This window comes from Salmo salar, chromosome ssa11, assembly GCF_905237065.1.
Source record: "Salmo salar chromosome ssa11, Ssal_v3.1, whole genome shotgun sequence".
NCBI classification, from domain to species: Eukaryota; Metazoa; Chordata; class Actinopteri; order Salmoniformes; family Salmonidae; genus Salmo; species Salmo salar.
In genome coordinates, this window is record NC_059452.1 from 52605797 (window position 1) to 52627304 (window position 21508).

The window sequence follows — 21508 nt, forward strand, 5'->3', positions numbered from 1 at the left end:
TACCCCAGTCTCTCCTCAGCCTACCCCAGCATCTCCTCAGCCTACCCCAGTCTCTCCTCAGCCTCTCCTCAGCCTCTCCTCAGCCTACCCAAGTCTCTCCTCAGCCTACCCCAGCCTACCCCAGTCTCTCCTCAGCCTACCCCAGTCTCTCCTCAGCCTACCCCAGCCTCTCCTCACCCAACCCCAGCCCCTCTAAAGGACCGTGGTCACTCCCTCTTCCTCTCTCTCCCTCCCTTAGTTTCTCTTTCTCTCTTTCTCTCTCTCTCTCTCTCTCTCTCTCTCTCTTTTATTGCCCTCCCTTAATGTTGAACAGGATGTCTCTATGGAGACAGGGATAAACAGATGATAACAAATGCTCAGCAGCCTTTAAAGCTCATTTGAGTGTATGGGTTGGCGTTTGAGGTGAGGCAAGGAGAGGCAGTGCAGGACAGAGACAGAGGCAGAAGGGACTTGACATTAGCAAGAGGTAAGAGCTGCTGCAGTTTAGTGTTGCTTTCTAGCTCTGGGGGATCTGGGAGATCTGGGGGATCTGGGGGCTCTGGGAGATCTGGGAGATCTGGGGGCTCTGCTACTGCTACTGCTGGGTAACTGGGTAACTGTACTGTAGGCTGTAGATTACCTCTGTGTGTGTGTGTGTGTGTGTGTGTGTGTGTGTGTGTGTGTGTGTGTGTGTGTGTGTGTGTGTGTGTGTGTGTGTGTGTGTGTGTGTGTGTGTGTGTGTGTGTGTGTCTGTGTGTGTCTGTGTGTGTGTGTGTGTGTGTGTATGCCAGATCCCTGTAGGCTACACAGCATATGCACAACAATCCTAACATTAACACTGTATCATCAACAGAACTGGTTTTTTTTTTTACTGCTCAACAATGCTGTTCCTGTTACAATCCTTCTTCATCTGTGACTTAGCGATCTGAGAAGAGGCTTGTTGTGTTGCTATGATACTATGTTATGTTCCTATGGCATTGCTTTGGTGTGACACATTTAATATTGACATAACAAATAGAGAAGCGATTGATATCATTAAAATATCAAACATCGTTTAATTTCTGGCCTGCTGATTTGGTATTTGTAATGTATTAGTGCTGGGGTTTTTTGGGGGTGGGATGGATTGTAACTGTCATTGAGGTGATTCTAGATTTGTACAGTGGTTCCTGAATGGTTAGTGAATACTTGTGTCTGGCTGTGTGAATAACAACACACCCGTGTGTGTATATTAGTCACGGCTACCCTCTCTCCTAGCATAATATACACCAGGTAATATTACCTCACTGTTCTTTCCTCCTCTGGGCAAATATTTCAGTCAAGAGTTGAGGGAAAAGATCTTGACGATATACTGTAAGTTAAGAAAAAAAAAGGTTGACGTTTATAGAAACAGATTAGAGAACTATACTTTGGACAATTTTGCTCAAGTCAAGCGAACCCCATTTAGAACATTCCCAGTAATATGCTGTGGATAAAATGTTCAGTTAAATACAATTATTATCTGCGTCATAATCAGAATATTTTGCTGTCCAAATCAAATTTAATTTTGTCACATGCGCCGAATAATACAACTGGTGTAGACCTTACAGTGAAATGCTTACTTACGAGAACTTAACCAACAATGCAGAGTTTTAAAAAGTAAGTAAGAAAAATGTGGTAAAATAACAATAACGAGGCTATATACAGGGTGTTACGGTACAGAGTCAATGTGGAGGCTATATACAGGTGGTACCGGTACAGAGTCATTGTGGAGGCTATATACAGGTGGTACCGGTACAGAGTCAATGTGGAGGCTATATACAGGTGGTACCGGTACAGAGTCAATGTGGAGGCTATATACAGGGGGTACCGGTACAGAGTCAATGTGGAGGCTATATACAGGGGGTACCGGTACAGAGTCAATGTGGAGGCTATATACAGGGGGTACCGGTACAGAGTCAATGTGGAGGCTATATACAGGGGGTACCGGTACAGAGTCAATGTGGAGGCTATATACAGGGGGTACCGGTACAGAGTCAATGTGGAGGCTATATACAGGGGGTACCGGTACAGAGTCAATGTGGAGGCTATATACAAGGGGTACCGGTACAGAGTCAATGTGGAGGCTATATACAGGGGGTACCGGTACAGAGTCAATGTGGAGGCTATATACAGGTGGTACCGGTACAGAGTCAATGTGGAGGCTATATACAGGGGGTACCGGTACAGAGTCAATGTGGAGGCTATATACAGGGGGTACCGGTACAGAGTCAATGTGGAGGCTATATACAGGGGGTACCGGTACAGAGTCAATGTGGAGGCTATATACAGGGGGTACCGGTACAGAGTCAATGTGGAGGCTATATACAGCTGGTACCGGTACAGAGTCAATGTGGAGGCTATATACAGGGGGTACCGGTACAGAGTCAATGTGGAGCCTATATACAGGGTGTACCGGTACAGAGTCAATGTGGAGGCTATATACAGGTGGTACCGGTACAGAGTCAATGTGGAGGCTATATACAGGGGGTACCGGTACAGAGTCAATGTGGAGGCTATATACAGGGGGTACCGGTACAGAGTCAATGTACAATATAAGAGATCAATGACAACAACCCATTGATAAGCTAACAGAAGATAAAGCACTGTGAACAGAGATACAGTATCACCTATCGGGAGATGATCTATGATACAGCATGTAGATTCCTACAGCAATCACATACAGCACATATACTGGAAATGTATGGACTCACTGTCCTTACTGTAAATCACTTTAGATCAAAGGACTCACTGTCCTTACTGTAAATCCTGTTGGATCAAAGGACTCACTGTCCTTACTGTAAATAACTTTGGATCAAAGGACTCACTGTCCTTACTGTAAATTACTTTGGATGAACAGACTCACTGTCCTCACTGTAAATCACTTTGGATGAAAGAACTCACTGTCCTTACTGTAAATCACTTTGGATGAAAGAACTCACCGTCCTTACTGTAAATCACTTTGGATCAAATGACTCACTGTCCTTACTGTAAATCCTGTTGGATAAAAGGACTCACTGTCCTTACTGTAAATCACTTTAGATCAAAGGACTCACTGTCCTTACTGTAAATCACTTTGGATCAAAGGACTCACCGTCCTTACTGTAAATCACTTTGGATGAAATAACTCACTGTCCTTACTGTAAATCACTTTGGATGAAAGAACTCACTGTAAATCACTTTGGATGAAAGAACTCACTGTCCTTACTGTAAATCACTTTGGATGAACAGACTCACTGTCCTTACTGTAAATCACTTTGGATGAAAGAACTCACTATCCTTACTGTAAATCACTTTGGATGAAAGAAATCACTGTCCTTACTGTAAATCACTTTGGATGAAAGCATCTGCACTGCAAGTGGCATATAATGCATTGTTATTATATTACAATATGTCATATTAGGATGCTGCTACTGTAGAATTATACACGTGTCCATTTCCAACAGCCCTGCAGACAGACGTTATACAGTGAGGGAGAGTGTTTTGTCTGTATTGACGATGAAAGCCAGAACCAACCAGACCCATCCCAAATGACACCCTTTTCCCTATTTAGTGCACTACTGGCTGCAGGGTGTGTTGCTGTCCACACTACTAACACACTGATTGGCTCGTGCCTGGTGCTCAGACTGGGGTCAATACCTAGAATCCTGCAGGGAGACAACCAGACTAGAGCAGACTGCACCACAGATTTGAGTGTGTGTGTGTGTGTGTGTGTGTGTGTGTGTGTGTGTGTGTGTGTGTGTGTGTGTGTGTGTGTGTGTGTGTGTGTGTGTGTGTGTGTGTGTGTGTGTGTGTGTGTGTGTGTGTGTGTGTGTGTGTGTGCGTGTCTGCGTGTGTATGTGTGTATGTGTGTGTGTGTGTGTGTGTGACCAGACTGCACCACAGATATAGATGTAAACTTGCTATGACATGTACTGTACACTGAAAGTATGTGGACACCCCTTCAAATTAGTGGATTCGGCTATTTCAGCCGCACCCGTTGCTGACAGGTGTATAAAATCAAGCACACGGCCCATGCAGTCTCCATAGACAAGTCAGTTCGTCAAGTTTCTGCCCTGCTAGAGCTGCCCCGGTCAGCACTGTAAGTGCTGTTATTGTGAAGTGGAAATGTCTAGGAGCAACAACGGCTCAGCCGCGAAGTGGTAGGCCACAGAAGCTCACAGAAACAGGATCGGCGAGTGCTGAAGTGCATAGCGCAGTTACAACACTCACTACCGAGTTCCAAACTGCCTCTGGAAGCAAACGTCAGCACAATAACTGTTCATCGGGAGCCTCATGAAATGGGTTTTCACAAGCCTAAGATTACCATGCGCAACGCCAAGCGTCGGCTGGAGGGGTGTAAAGCTCACTGCCATTGGACTCTGGAGCAGTGGAAACGCATTCTCTGGAGTGATGAATCATGCTTCACCATCTGGCAGTCCGACGGACTAATCTGGGTTTGGAAGATGCCAGGAGAACTCTACCTGCCCCTCTGCATAGTGCCAACTGTAAAGTTTGGTGGAGGAGGAATAATGGTCTGGTTCTGTTTTTCATGGTTCAGGCCCCTTAGTTCCAGTGAGGGTAAGTCTTAACCCTACAGCATAAAATGACATTCTAGACCATTCTGTGCTTCCAACTTTGTGGCAACAGTTTGGTGAAGGCCCTTTCCTGTTTCAGCATAACAATGCCCCCGTGCACAAAGCGAGGTCCATACAGAAGTGGTTTGTCGAGATTGGTGTGGAAGAACTTGACTGGCCTGCACAGAGCCCTGATCTCAACCCCGTTGAACACCTTTGGGATGATTTTTGGAACGCCGACTGTGAGCCAGGCCTAATCGCCCAACATCAGTATCCGACCTCACTAATTCTCTTGTAGCTGAATGGAAGAAAGTCCCCTCAGCAATGTTCCAACATCTAGTGGAAAGACTTCCCAGATGAGAGGAGGACTGTTATAGCAGCAAAGAGGGGATCAACTCCATATTAATGCCCATGATTTTGGAATGAGGTGATTGACGAGCAGATGTCCACATACTTTTGGTCATGTATTGTATGTACAACACTACCATGTACTTTACATTAGTAGCAGAGAAATACTGCCATTTCAGTTCATTACCATGTACTTTACATTAGTAGCAGAGCAATACTGCCATTTCAGATCATTACCATGTACTTTACATTAGTAGCAGAGAAATACTGCCATTTCAGTTCATCACCATGTACTTTACATTAGTAGGAGCGCAATACTGCCATTTCAGTTCATTACCATGTACTTTACATTAGTAGCAGAGAAATACTGCCATTTCAGTTCATTACCATGTACTTTACATTAGTAGCAGCGCAATACTGCCATTTCAGTTCATTACCATGTACTTTACATTAGTAGCAGAGAAATACTGACATTTCAGTTCATTACCATGTGGATGGAATGAAGAGTCTAGAGAGTTTACAGAACCATGCTGCTAATTCAGTTCATCATAGAATTGTTTATTTATTTAACCTTTATTTAACTAGGAAAGTCAGTTAAGAATAAATTCGTATCTTCAATGACGGCCTACCAGGGAACAGTGGGTTAACTGCCTTGTTCAGGGGCAGAACAACAGATTTTTTACCTTGTCAGCTCAGGGATTCGATCCAGCAACCTTTACTGGCCCAACACTCTAACCACTAGGCTACCTGCTGGTTACTGGCCCAACGCTCTAACCACTAGTCTACCTGCTGGTTACTGGCCCAACGCTCTAACCACTAGACTACCTGCTGGTTACTGGCCCAGCACTCTAACCACTAGACTACCTGCTGGTTACTGGCCCAATGCTCTAACCACGAGGCTACCTGCTGGTTACTGGACCAGCGCTCTAACCACTAGGTTACCTGCTGGTTACTGGCCCAACGCTCTAACCACTAGGCTACCTGCTGGTTACTGGCCCAACGCTCTAACCACTAGGCTACCTGCTGGTTAATGGCCCAACGCTCTAACCACTAGGCTCTAACCACTAGGTTACCTGCCGCCCCAATTGAATGGGATTTGAATGAAATGGCAAATTCACCACCTAAAACCTTGTGATGCATTGCAGCCTACAGTACCTGGAGTGATGCAGTCCTTGTGTCTCTAGTGCTCCACTGGGACTGAGTCTAACTGATCAGCTGGTTCTTCACCATGGAGAGGTTCTCTAAATGGTACGATCACTAGGAACTTGTCCTCTGTGCTAGACGGAAGAGCAGGGGTGGAATCTGGGTTCTACGTCCCAACTGGTTCCCTACTGCCTTTATAGTGCACTAATTTTTGACCAGGAGCCTATGGTAGTGCACTATACAGAACAGGGAATAGGGTGCCATTTGGGACAGACCATCTCTCTCTCTCTCTCTCTCTCTCTCAATATGCTCTTTCTACTCTCTGGCTGTAGGATGCAATGCTCTGTCTGTCTGTCTGTCTGTCTGTCTGTCTGTCTGTCTGTCTGTCTGTCTGTCTGTCTGTCTGTCTGTCTGTCTGTCTGTCTGTCTGTCTGTCTGTCTGTCTGTCCCTGGACTGTGCTTCACCCCCCCACACAGCACCTCCAACAAGAACAGTTCATTACACACACTATTATTATTGCTAGGCAGCGCAAACTAAGAGTCATGTCTGCAATATCTCTCTATCTCACTCACACACTCACACACTCACACACTCACACACTCACACACTCTCACACACTCACTCACTCACTCACTCACACACTCACTCACTCACACACTCACTCACTCACACACTCACTCACACACTCACTCACTCACACACTCACTCACTCACACACTCACTCACACACTCACACACACACACACACACACACACACACACGGGTCGGTAGGTAGCCTAGCGGTTAAGACCGTTGGGCAAGTAACCGAAAGGTCACTGGTTCAAATCCCTGAGCCGACTAGGTGAATAAATCGGTCAATGTGCCCATAAGCAAGGCACTTAACTCTAATTGCACCTGTAAATCCCTCTGGATTACGGCCGTCTGGTAAAGCACAGGTACTTTACATGAAGCCTTATTCCCGACATGTTTTATTAGGAAATTACACTGCACTTTACCATCCTACTTGCTTGCTATCCTTTGCTAGCTTGATCCTGTAGTTTGTAATATGTGATTTGATCTGTATGTTTTGTGATTGCTGCTAAACGAACGGCCTCGTTGAGGAAGTTTTCTAGAGTGGAAGCAGCTGGTATAGAGAGAAGCTGACTTCTATCCAAGCCCACCCACTGTTTCAGAAACACCTCCTCTTCTAGTCCCTGCTGACTGGCTGTTCCACAGACAAGACTCTGTTCACTCTAAATCACATCTACTATGAAATATCAACTTCACTAGTCCCATAACAACTGACAGCGCACTACAGAGAACTACATAACTACAGAGCACTATAGAACACTACATAACTACAGAGAACTACAGAGCACTATAGAACACTACAGAGCACTACAGAGCACTACATAACTACAGAGCACTACATAACTACAGAGCACTACATAACTACAGAGCACTACAGAGCACTACATAACTACAGAGCACTACAGAGCACTACATAACTACAGAGCACTACATAACTACAGAGCACTACATAACTACATAGCACTACATAACTACAGAGCACTACATAACTACAGAGCACTACAGAGAACTATAGAGCACTACATAACTACAGAGCACTACATAACTACAGAGCACTACAGAGAACTATAGAGCACTACATAACTACAGAGCACTACAGAGAACTATAGAGCACTACATAACTACAGAGCACTACATAACTACAGAGCACTACAGAGAACTACAGAGCACTACATAACTACAGAGAACTATAAAGAACTATAGAGCACTACAGAGCACTACATAACTACAGAGCACTACAGAGCACTACATAACTACAGAGCACTCTAGAGCACTATAGAGCACAATAGAGAACTATAGAGCACTACATAACTACAGAGAACTATAAAGCACTATTGAGCACTATATTTTTTATTTCACCTTTATTTAAAACCTGTTGGGGCTAGGGGGCAGTATTGAGAATTTTGAAAAAAATATGTACCCATTTTTAACTGCCACCTACACCAACTCAGAAGCTAGGATATCCAGATTTGGATAGAAAACACTCTGAATTTTCTAAAACTGTTTGAATGGTGTCTGTAAGTATAACAAAACTCATATGGCAGGCAAAAACCTGAGAAAACCTGAGAGAAAAAAAGAATTTTGTGGCTGTACAATTTTTTTTAATCATTGTTTAATAGATACCACAGTGAGAAAGGATTCATTTCGCAACTCCTACGGCTTCCACTAGATGTCAGCGATCTTTATAAAGTTGTTTGAAGCGTCTGATCAACAGAGACCGGATGACAAGGAAGGGAAGTTGACCTCCCTGGGATGTCGTCACTTCATTATTGGCTGCACCTGCGCAATCATGTGATGCGATACATTTTTCAAATACGTTTTTCAAGACACAGGAGAGGTCGGGTTGAAACATTACTGATGTTTCACGTTAAAAATGGCTCTAAAGATTGATGCTAAACAACGTTTGACATGTTTGAACGAACGTAAATAGATTTTTTTTTTTACTTTTCGCCGTGACTCCCCCCCCCCCCACTTTTTAGTAGCCTACCGAAGCGCTAACAACTTGGAGTTATTTGGACATCAATTATGAACTTTGTTGAAAGAAACCACATTTGTTGTGGACATGGGATTCCTGGAAGTGCCAATGGATGAAGATAATCAAAGGTAAGGGATTATTGACAATAGTAATTTTGATATTACATGGTTACAAGATGGTGCTAACCTGTATAGCCTAGCCTATTGTTCTTAGCACAGCACCCGGTTTATTGCAAATTGTGATTTCCCAGTAAAGTTATTTTGAAATCTGGCAATGCAGTAGCATTTACGAAATGTTAAACTATGAATATTTGAATGACAATATTATAATTTACCAATGTTTTCGAATAGTAATTTTGTAATTTGTAACGTTGTTCACCGGAAGCATTTCATAGAAGAAAAAAATCTGAATTTCACCGCTACTGTAAAATGCTGTTTTTGGATATAAATATGAACTTGATGGAACAAAAAATGCATGTATTGTATAACATAATGTCCTAGGAGTGTCATCTGATGGAGATTGTCAAAGGTTAGTGCATAATTTTAGCTGGTTTCTGCTTTTGGTGACGCCTGACCTTGAATTGAAAATGGATGTTTGTACTTTTGTGGCTATGTACTGTCCTAACATAATCTAACTTTATGCTTTTGCCGTAAAGCCTCTTTGAAAATCGAACAATGTGGTTAGATTAAGGAGATGTTTATCTTTTAAATTGTGTAAAATAGTTGATTGTTTGAGAAATTGAAATTATTAGATTTTTGATGTTTTGAATTTCCAGCCTTGCTAGCAATCCCGTCTCAGGGTTCATTGCTAACCTGTAGCCCCAACAGGTTTTAACCAGGTAGGCAAGTTGAGAACAAGTTCTCATTTACAATTGCGACCTGGCCAAGATAAAGCAAAGCAGTTCGACAACATACAAAAACACAGAGTTACACATGGAGTAAAACAACATACAAGCAATAATACAGTAGAAAAAAATAAGACTATATACAATGTGAGCAAATGATGTGAGATAAGGGAGGTAAAGGCAAAAAAGGCCATGGTGGCAAAGTAAATAAAGTATAGCAAGTAAAACACTGGAATGGGAGATTTGTTATTTGAAGAAAGTTCAAAGTTAAAATATAAATAAGATGGTGCAAAGGAGCAAAATAAATAAAATAAATAAATACAGTAGGGGAAGAGGTAGTAGTTTGGGCTAAATTATAGATGGGCTATGTACAGGTGCAGTGATCTGGGAGCTGCTCTGATAGCTGGTGCTTAAAGCTAGTGAGGGAGATAAGTGTTTCCAGTTTCAGAGATTTTTGTAGTTCGTTCCAGTCATTCGCAGCAGAGAACTGGAAGGAGAGACGACCAAAGGAGGAGTTGAGTTTAGGGGTGACCAGAGAGATATACCTGCTGGAGCGCGTGTTACAGGTGGGTGCTGCTATGGTGACCAGTGAGCGGAGATAAGGGGGGGACTTTACCTAGCAAGGTCTTGTAGATGACCTGGAGCCAATATGTTTGGCGACGATTATGAAGCGAAGGCCAGCCAACGAGAGCATACAGGTTGCAGTGGTGGGTAGTATATGGGGCTTTGGTGACAAAACGGATGGCACTGTGATAGACTGCATCCAGCTTGTTGAGTAGGGTATTGGAGGCTATTTTGTAAATGACATCGCCGAAGTCGAGGATTGGTAGGATGGTCAGTTTTACGAGGGTATGTTTGGCAGCATGAGTGAAGGATGCTTTGTTGCGAAATAGGAAGCCAATTCTAGATTTAACTTTGGATTGGAGATTGTTGATGTGAGTCTGGAAGGAGAGTTTACAGTCTAACCAGACACCTAGGTATTTGTAGTTCTAAGTCAGAACCGTCCAGAGAAGTGATGCTGGACAGGCGGGCAGGTGCAGGCAGCGATCGGTTGAAGAGCATGCATTTAGTTTTACTTGTATTTAGGAGCAGTTGGAGACCATGGAAGGAGAGTTGTATGGCATTGAAGCTCGTCTGGAGGGTTGTTAACACAGTGTCCAAAGAAGGGCCAGAAGTATACAGAATGGTGTCGTCTGCGTAGAGGTGGATCAGAGATTCACCAGTAGCAAGAGCGACATCATTGATGTATACAGAGAAAAGAGTTGGCCCAAGAATTGAACCCTGTGGTACCCCCATAGAGACTGCCAGAGGTCCGGACAGCAGGCCCTCTGATTTGACACACTGAACTCTATCAGAGAAGTAGTTGGTGAACCAGGCGACGCAATCGTTTGAGAAACCAAGGTTACTGAGTCTGCCGATGAGGATGTGGTGATTAACAGAGTCAAAAGCTTTGGCCAGGTCAATGAATACGGCAGCACAGTATTGTTTCTTATCGATGGCGGTTACGATGTCGTTTAGGACCTTGAGCGTGGCTGAGGTGCACCCATGACCAGCTCTGAAACCAGATTGCATAGCGGAGAGGGTGCGGTGGGATTCGAAATGGTCGGTAATCTGTTTGTTGACTTGGCTTTCGAAGACCTTAGAAAGGCAGGGTAGGATGGATATAGGTCTGTAGCAATTTGGGTCAAGAGTGTCACCTCCTTTGAAGAGGGGGATGACAGCAGCTGCTTTCCAATCTATGGGAATCTCAGACGACACGAAAGAGAGGTTGAACAGGCTAGTAATAGGGGTTGCAATAATTTCGGCAGATAATTTTAGAAAGAAAGGGTCCAGATTGTCAGGCCCAGCTGATTTGTAGGGGTCCAGATTTTGCAGCTCTTTCAGAACATCATCTGAATGGATTTGGGAGAAGGAGAAATGGGGGAGGCTTGGGCGAGTAGCTGTGGGGGGTGCAGTGCTGTTGAATGCAGTAGGGGTAGTTAGGTGGAAAGCATGGCCAGCCGTAGAAAAATGCTTATTGAAATTCTCAATTATAGTGGGCTTATCGGTGGTGACAGAGTTTCCTATCCTCAGTGCAGTGGGCAGTTGGGAGGAGGTGTTCTTATTCTCCATGGACTTTACAATGTCCCAGAACTTTTTAGAGTTTGAGTTGCAGGAAGCAAATTTCTGTTTGAAAAAGCTGGCCTTGGCGTTTCTAACTGCCTGTGTGTATTGGTTTCTAACTTCCCTGAAAAGTTGCATATCGCGGGGGCAGTTCGATGCTAATGCAGAACGCCACAGGATATTTTTGTGTAGGTTAAGGGCAGTCAGGTCTGGGGAGAACCAAGGGCTATATCTGTTCCTGGTTCTAAATGTCTTGAAAGGGGCATGCTTATTTAAGATGGTGAGGAAGGCATTTTTAAAAATAACCAGGCATCCTCTACTGACGGGATGAGGTCAATATCCTTCCAGGATACCAGGGCCAGGTCGATTAGAAAGGCTTGCTCGCTGAAATGTTTCAGGGAGCGTTTGACAGTGATGAGTGGAGGTCGTTTGACCGCTGACCCATTACGGGTGCAGGCAATGAGGCAGTGATCGCTGAGATCTTGGTTGAAAACAGCAGAGGTGTATTTAGAGGGCACGTTGATTAGGATGATATCTATGAGGGTGCCAGTGTTTGCGGCTTTGGGGTTGTACCTGGTGGGTTCATTAATAATTTGTGTGAGATGGAGGGCATCAAGCTTGGATTGTAGGATGGCTGGGGTGTTAAGCATGTCCCAGTTTAGGTCACCTAGTAGCACGAGCTCTGAAGATAGATGGGGGGCAATCAGTTCACATATGGTGTCCAGAGCACAGCTAGGGGCCGAGGGGGGTCTATAGCAGGCGGCAACGGTGAGAGACTTGTTTTTGGAGAGGTGGATTTTTAAAAGTAGAAGTTCAAATTGTTTGGGTACAGACCTGGATAGCAGGACAGAACTCTGCAGGCTATCTCTGCAGTAGATTGCAACACCGCCCCCTTTGGTCGTTCTATCTTGTCTGAAAACGTTGTAGTTAGGGATGAAGATTTCAGAGTTTTTGGTGGACTTCCTAAGCCAAGATTCAGACACAGCTAGGACATCCAGGTTGGCAGAGTGTGCTAAAGCAGTGAATAAAACAAACTTAGGGAGAAGGCTTCTAATCTTAACATGCATGAAACCAAGGCTATTACGGTTACAGAAGTCATTAAAAGAGAGCGCCTGGGGAATAGGAGTGGAGCCAGGCACTGCAGGGCCTGGATTCACCTCTACATCCCCAGAGGAGCAGAGAAGAATGAGTATGAGGGTACGGCTAAAAGCTATAAGAATTGGTCGTCTGTGACGTCCAGAATAGAGAGAAAAAGGAGCAGGTTTCTGGGGGCGATAAAATAGCTTCAAGGTATAATGTACAGACAAAGGTATGGTGGGATGTGAATACAGAGGAGGTAAACCTAGGCATTTAGTGATGATGAGAGAGATATTGTCTCTAGAAACATCATTGAAACCAGAAGATGTCATAGCATGTGTGGGTGGAGGAACTGAGAGATTGGATAAGGTATAATGAGCAGGGCTAGAGGCTCTACAGTGTAATAAGCCAATAAACACTAACCAGAACAGCAATGGACATGGCATATTGACATTAAGGAGAGGCATGCTTAGCCGAGTGATCAAAGGGTCCAGTGAGATTCAGACAGCTAGCCGGGCCATAGGTAGCAAGCTGGTGGAAGATGGAGGGAGGTCTGTTTTTAGCCACCTCGTGCGTTTCCGTCTGTGGGTTAGTGGGGTTCCGTGTGGAAGGCGGGACCAGTCCAAGTTGGCAAAATAGTTAGTTATAGTGGCCCAAGAAAAGTGTCCGATAGACCTATTCAGATCGCAGCCGATAAGACAGCTAACGATTAGCGGGCCGCAGATGGGCGATCAGGTTAGGTCGCGACGGAGGGGCCAGTTGGATAACTCCCTCGGGCAGATAACGTCGGTGGTCCTGTCGTGAAGGCCCGATGGGGCTCCGCATCGGCAGTAAAACGGGTCAGGATAGGTGATTGTAGCCCAGGAGACACTTCAGCTGGCTAGCTCAGGAAAAGCCCACGAGTGGCTGACGGAACTCTTCAGCTGGCTAGCTCCGGAATAATGTGTGTTAATTCCGGGACCGACGTTGCCAATAGTCACTCAGGTAGCAGCTAGTTAGCTGCAAGATCCAGGTGTAAATGTCCAGAGCCTGCGGTAGAAATCCGGGGAAAGGAGAGAGAATAGGTCCGGTATGCTCTGGTCTGAGTCGCGCTGTACAAAAACTGGCGATAGCTTTTCGAGCTAATGGATAGCTGAGGACAGCTAACCGTGGCTAGCTGAACTCCAACGTTAGCCAGTGAAAATGGCTAACCTCTGGCTAGCTTCTGTTGTGGATTTCAGATTTGAGGTAAATAATACTTTATTTTTTAAATTGGTGAGGCGGGTTGCAGGAGAGTGCTTTGAGGTTGAGTTTTTAGAAGAAAAAAATTAAAAAGATATGCGAAGAAAAATATGTAAATATATATATATATACACGGGACACGACAAGAGGAGGGTAAAGGACGTCTGAACTGCTACGCCATCTTGGAGGAAAATCTGAGTTCTCATATAGAGCAATACAGAGAACTATAGAGCACTATAGAACACTACAGAGAACTATAGAGCACTATAGAGAACTATAGAGCACTATAGAGCACTACAGAGAACTACAGAGCACTACAGAGAACTACAGAGCACTATAGAGCACTATAGAGCACTATAGAGCACTACATAACTACAGAGAACTATAAAGAGCTATAGAGCACTACAGAGCACTACATAACTACAGAGCACTACAGAGAACTACAGAGCACTACAGAGCGCTACAGAGCACTACCGAGCGCTACAGAGCACTACAGAGCGCTACAGGGCACTACAGAGCGCTACAGAGCACTACAGAGCACTACATAACTACAGAGCACTATAGAGCACTACAAAGCACTACAGAGAACTATAGAGCACTACAGAGCACTACAGAGCACTATAGAGCACTACAGAGAACTATAAAGCACTACAGAGAACTACAGAGCACTACAGAGCACTACAGAGCACTATAGAGCACTATAGAGCACTACATAACTACAGAGCACTACAGAGAACTATAGAGCACTATAGAGAACTATAGAGCACTACATAACTACAGAGAACTATAAAGCACTACAGAGAACTACAGAGCACTATAGAGAACTATAGAGCACTATAGAGAACTATAGCGCACTATAGAGCACTACATAACTACAGAGCACTACATAGAACTATAGAGAACTATAGAGAACTATAGAGAACTATAGAGCACTATAGAGAACTATAGCGCACTACAGAGCACTACAGAGCACTATAGCGCACTATAGAACACTACAGAGCACTACAGAGCACTACAGAGCACTATAGAGCACTATAGAGCACTACAGAGCACTATAGAGCACTACAGAGCACTATAGAGCACTATAGAGCACTACAGAGCACTATAGAGCACTATAGAGCACTACAGAGAACTACAGAGAACTACAGAGCACTATAGAGCACTACATAACTACAGAGAACTACAGAGGACCACAGAGCACCACAGAGCACCACAGAGCACCACAGAGAACTATAGAGCACTATAGAGAACTATAGAGCACTATAGAGCACTACATAACTATAGAGCACTACAGAGAACTATAGAGCACTACAGAGCACTATAGAGCACTATAGAGAACTATAGCGCACTACAGAGCACTATAGCGCACTATATAATACTACAGAGCACTACAGAGCACTACAGAGCACTATAGAGCACTATAGAGCACTATAGAGCACTACAGAGAACTACAGAGAACTACAGAGCACTATAGAGCACTACATAACTACAGAGCACTACAGAGCACTACAGAGCACTATAGCGCACTATATAATACTACAGAGCACTATAGAGCACTACAGAGCACTATAGAGCACTATAGAGCACTACAGAGCACTATAGAGCACTACAGAGAACTACAGAGAACTACAGAGCACTACAGAGCACTACAAAGCACTATAGAGCACTACATAGCACTACAGAGCACTACATAACTACAGAGAACTATACAGCACTATAGCACACTACAGAGAACTATAAAGCACTATAGAACACTACAGAGAACTACAGAGCACTATAGAGCACTACATAACTACAGAGAACTACAGAGGACCACAGAGCACCACAGAGCACCACAGAGCACTACAGAGAACTATAGAGCACTATAGAGAACTATAGAGCACTACATAACTACAGAGCACTACAGAGAACTATAGAGAACTATAGAGCACTACAGAGCACTATAGAGCACTATAGAGAACTATAGCGCACTACAGAGCACTATAGCGCACTATATAATACTACAGAGCACTACAGAGCACTATAGAGCACTATAGAGCACTACAGAGCACTACAGAGAACTACAGAGCACTATAGAGCACTACATAACTACAGAGCACTACAGAGCACTATAGCGCACTATATAATACTACAGAGCACTACAGAGCACTACAGAGCACTATAGAGCACTATAGAGCACTATAGAGCACTACAGAGAACTACAGAGCACTATAGAGCACTACATAACTACAGAGCACTATAGAGCACTACAGAGAACTACAGAGAACTACAGAGAACTACAGAGCACTATAGAGCACTATAGAGCACTACAGAGAACCACAGAGCACTACAGAGCACTACAGAGAACTACAGAGCACTACATAACTACAGAGAACTATAGAGCACTGCAGAGCACTACAAAGTACTACAGAGCACTTCAGAGAACTACAGAGGACTACAGAGCACTACATAACTACAGAGAACTATAGAGCACTATAGAGCACTACAAAGCACTATAGAGCACTACATAGCACTACAGAGCACTACATAACTACAGAGAACTATAAAGCACTATAGCACACTACAGAGAACTATAAAGCACTATAGAACACTACAGAGAACTATAGAGCACTATAGAGCACTACAGAGCACTACATAACTACAGAGAACTATAAAGAGCTACAGAGCACTACAGAGCACTACAGAGCACTACAGAGCGCTACAGAGCGCTACAGAGCGCTACAGAGCGCTACAGAGCACTACATAACTACAGAGCACTATAGAGCACTACAAAGCACTACAGAGAACTATAGAGGACTATAGAGCACTACAGAGCACTATAGAGCACTACAGAGAACTATAAAGCACTACAGAGAACTATAGAGCACTACAGAGCACTATAGAGCACTACATAACTACAGAGCACTACAGAGAACTATAGAGAACTATAGAGCACTACATAACTACAGAGAACTATAAAGCACTACAGAGAACTACAGAGAACTACAGAGCACTACAGAGAACTATAGAGCACTATAGAGCACTATAGAGAACTATAGAGCACTACATAACTACAGAGAACTATAGAGCACTATAGAGCACTACAGAGCACTACAGAGCACTATAGAGAACTATAGCGCACTACAGAGCACTACAGAGCACTATAGAGCACTACAGAGCACTATAGAGCACTACAGAGCACTACAGAGCACTATAGAGCACTACAGAGCACTACAGAGCACTATAGAGCACTACAGAGCACTACAGAGCACTACAGAGCACTACAGAGCCATGACTGGTGTTTTCATTACTCAATGTCATAACAACTACAGTACTACTGCTGCTACAGCTGCTTTCTACCACAGCTATAAGTTATTACACACCCACATCCCACCCACCCACCCACCCACCCCCACATCCCACCCACCCACACCCATCCAAGACCCACCCACCCACACGTTGCAGCAACAACCAAACTATTAGCTACTACAACGTTGTAGCAACATCCAAAAGGACTCTCTATGTGATGTGGAATGAGAAGGCATGAGGGGACAGTAACCATGACTACCTGTTTGTTAGGGACTGCATCAGTACTGTGTAATCTCCAGCGTGAGGTCATGTCATTCCCACGGGGGGCCAGCAAAAAAAATAAATGTAGGAAATTGTATGAAATGTATGCATTCACTACTGTAAGTCGCTCTGGATAAGAGCGTCTGCTAAATGACTAAAATGTAAATGTAAATGTATGTCTCACATGGCTACGTCCCAGTATGCTTTACTGGTCTCTGTCCCTCTCCTTCCTCTTTACTGGTCTCTGTTCCTCTCCTTCCTGGTCTCTGTTCCTCTCCTTCCTGTTCTCTGTTCCTCTCCTTCCTGGTCTCTGTTCCTATACTTCCTGGTCTCTGTTCCTATACTTCCTGGTCTCTGTTCCTATACTTCCTGGTCTCTGTCCCTCTCCTTCCTCTTTACTGGTCTCTGTTCCTCTCCTTCCTGGTCTCTGTTCCTCTCCTTCCTCTTTACTGGTCTCTGTTCCTCTCCTTCCTGGTCTCTGTCCCTCTCCTTCCTGGTCTGTTCCTCTCCTTCCTCTTTACTGGTCTCTGTTCCTCTCCTTCCTGGTCTCTGTTCCTCTCCTTCCTCTTTACTGGTCTCTGTTCCTCTCCTTTCTGGTCTCTGTCCCTCTCCTTCCTGGTCTCTGTTCCTCTCCTTCCTGGTCTCTGTTCCTCTCCTTCCTGGTCTCTGTTCCTCTCCTTCCTCTTTCCTGGTCTTCCTGGTCTGTTCCTCTCCTTCCTCTTTACTGGTCTCTGTTCCTCTCCTTCCTGGTCTCTGTTCCTCTCCTTCCTCTTTATTGGCCTCTGTTCCTCTCCTTTCTCTTTCTGTCTTCCTAGATAGGTTTCTATCATACACAACCCATTGTAATCTGGTAAGGAGAAAATACCAGGAAACTATTGGGTCAGATTCAGGTTGTGGAACTGGGATCTCTCCAGTACTGTAGAGAGAGAGAGAGAGAGAGAGATAGCGAGAACTGTCCTTCTGTCCCCAGAGAGAGAGAGAGATAGCGAAAACTGTCCTTCTGTCCCCAGAGAGAGAGAGAGATAGTGAAAACTGTCCTTCTGTCCTGAGAGAGAGAGAGAGCTGTCCTTCTGTCCTCAGAGAGACAGAGAGAGAGAGAGAGAGACCTGTCCTTCTGTCCCCAGAGAGAGAGAGAGAGAGAAACTGTCCTTCTGTCCCCAGAAAGAGAGATAGAGAGAACTGTCCTTCTGTCCCGCAGAGAGAGAGAGAGAGAGAGAGATAGAGAGCTGTCCTTCTGTCCCCAGAGAGAGAGGAGGCCTCCCATCATCCTATTGGGCCCCAGTAAGGCTGTGGACATGGGATCTGCCTTAAATAGAACGTTGTGGGAAAACAACCCATGGTTACCTTGGTTATTAACGTTAGCCACGGCTAGCTAGCTAGCAGAACACGGGTTCTTATTCATTAGCTGTGTTAAAGATGTGAACCTTCAAGACTGGAGTTCTAGGACTGTGAAGAGCTGCAGGATGGGTTCTGGAAACACATGATGTTCTCTCCTGGGTGGGTTCTGTTAGACACATGATGTTCTCTCCTCTCCTTGACCTCTCCTCCTCCTCCTCTTCCCTCCTCTCCTCCTCTCCTCTCTTCTCTCCTCCTCTCCTCTCTTCTCTCCTCCTTCTCCTCTTCCCTCCTCTCCTCTCTTCTCTCCTCCTCCTCTCCTCTCTTCTCTCCTCCTTCTCCTCCTCCTCTTCCCTCCTCTCACCTCTCCTCTCTTCTCCTCCTCCTCTCTCCTCTCCTCACTTCTCTGCCTCCTTCTCCTCCTCCTCTTCCTCACTCCTCTCCTATCCTGCTCTCTTTAAAATTTTTTTAAAAAGGAATCGTTTCAACAGATTGTGTGAACCCAGATCCCTGAAGGGAAGGACTGAGAGGTCAAGTCGAGTCGTGTTAGAGGAGATGTGATATTCATGTTAAAGTCCCGAGGGTCATCTGGAGCAGAGACAGACGTTATTAGTAGGTACAAAACTAACACAACAAATCAGTCAAGTTAACTTTGACACGTTCTTTAGTCGTTGACAAGGTATCTACCATGGGATCAAGTATGCATGTCATATGCCATTCAAAGAAATACTACACTATGGAACATCCATTATAGAAAGTCTTAAGCTGTTAGAAAACTCATGCTAACCCCACTAACCGTAATATTTGTAATAACTTTTCAAATAAGTTTTGTTACACGCTATGTTGGCTGACAACGTATTATCTACGCTTGTCACATCCTGACCAGTATAAGGGGTTATTTGTTATTGTAGCTTGGTCAGGACGTGGCAGGGGATATTTGTTTAGAGTGTTTCGGGGTTTGTTGGGCTATGTTCTTATGTAAGAGGGGTGTTTGTTTTATGTGTTTCGGGGTTGTGGTTAATGTTCTATGTTAGTATATTTCTATGTTCGTTCTAGTCTTTCTATTTTCTATGTTTAGTTAATGGGGTTGACCTTCAATTGGAAGCAGCTGCTCCTGGTTGCTTCTAATTGAAGGTCCTATTTAAGAGGGGTGTTTTCTCTATGGGGTTTTGTGGGTAGTTGTTCCTTGTTTAGTGTTTGTTGCACCTGACAGGACTGTTTCGTTTTGTTATTTTTTTTGTATACGTATTTATTTGTTTCTCCTTCTTCAAAATAAAAAGAAGATGAGTATACATATACCCGCTGCGTTTTGGTCAAATCCTTACGACAACCGTGACAACGCTGTCCTTAAGAACTGCATAGCGTTACAGCAGTATGTTAGCTAGTTACCTAACGTTAGTTGGCGACTAATACATCTAACTAGCCAGGCAGTATATTAACGATCTGCTATCTAATTACCCAACGTTTATTGACTTGATTATTCACATCATTCTTAGTTAAGTGGTATAGTCGTCGTGAGTTTCAATAAGCTTTGACCGGTGTCAGTAAACGTTGGCGCAACAAACAAAAAAAAGATAAATGAAATTGTTGCCAGGAACAGAGTTCCAGTCACCAAGTGTCAGGATAATATGGAAACAGCCTGACCAGCTCTGCTAGGGAGAGAGAGTATAATGGTCACAGTGAGCTGTCTGGAAGCAGCTAGCCAGGCCATTCACAACTACAACCACCAGTGTGACCGATATCAAGACATGCGGTGGGAGACGTACATCATTTCAGACTACATTTTTATCCTGCAAGATTACTGTTTTCCACTATCAATAAAAGGTGTCAAATTTAATATATATTTTTAAGTAGCTAGCCAACGTTAGCCAGTTAGCTTGGGTGCTTGACTGCCGTTGAACGCTCGGATCAACCCTACTCCTCGACCAGAGCGTCCAGATATATATATATATATATATACAGTATGTTCGTTTTTTTATATATATACTCTGGCACTCCATTAATTAATTTACGAACACACCCTGACATCGCAAAACGTCTAGCTGGTGATTTTGTTATGCTAACTAGCTAGCAAGACGTTGCATAACAACAGCATCAACTTCCGGTGGACGGGAGAAGCTCTAGGAATGTTTTTGTTTTTAAAGTACTTTCAACTGGAACGATACTCTTCGTTTACAGTATACTAAAATGAACTAATAGTATATAGTATTTTACTCATTAAGTATGTAGTATACAGTATACTAAAATGAACTAATAGTATATAGTATATACTCATTAAGTATACAGTATACTAAAATGAACTAATAGTATATAGTATATACTCATTAAGTATGTAGTATACAGTATACTAAAATGAACTAATAGTATATAGTATATACTCATTAAGTATGTAGTATACAGTATGTTAGTATGGGTATTCGAACACAGCTTGAGTCTTGTCCTGTTTTGTAATCAGGCAGCTTTAAATGCACCTGCTTATTTTTTTAAAAAATGTATAAACATGCTTTAGTGTCAGACAAAAGTGCTTACATATTTATAATGACTAAGACCCATGTTGTCTTATTTAGTAGATATTCTTCAAGATGGCGGAGAGCACGGACCTGGAACAGCTGATGAGCTCTTTTAAGAAGTTTGCGATCCACGGAGACACCAAGGCTACAGGGAAGGAGATGAACGGGAAGAACTGGGCTAAACTGTGTAAGGACTGCAAGATCATCGACGGGAAGAATGTCACCGGCACTGACGTGGATATCGTCTTCACTAAAGTCAAGTGAGTTTCAACAACAACCAA

The 21508-nt window shown here is 43.9% G+C and overlaps 1 protein-coding gene across 4 annotated transcripts in view; it reads left to right on the forward strand.

Annotated features, from left to right (window-relative positions):
* Nucleotides 1-282: 282 nt before the first annotated feature.
* tppp3 (tubulin polymerization-promoting protein family member 3) overlaps nucleotides 283-21508 on the forward strand; it is a 26558-nt gene continuing 5332 nt past the window's right edge. The window contains exons 1-2 of one of the 4 annotated variants that reach the window (XM_045688831.1): nucleotides 283-466; nucleotides 21285-21487. In XM_045688831.1, coding sequence (XP_045544787.1) covers nucleotides 21300-21487 — 188 coding nt within the window. In that variant the 5' untranslated portion in view covers nucleotides 283-466; nucleotides 21285-21299. 4 annotated transcript variants of the gene reach the window in all.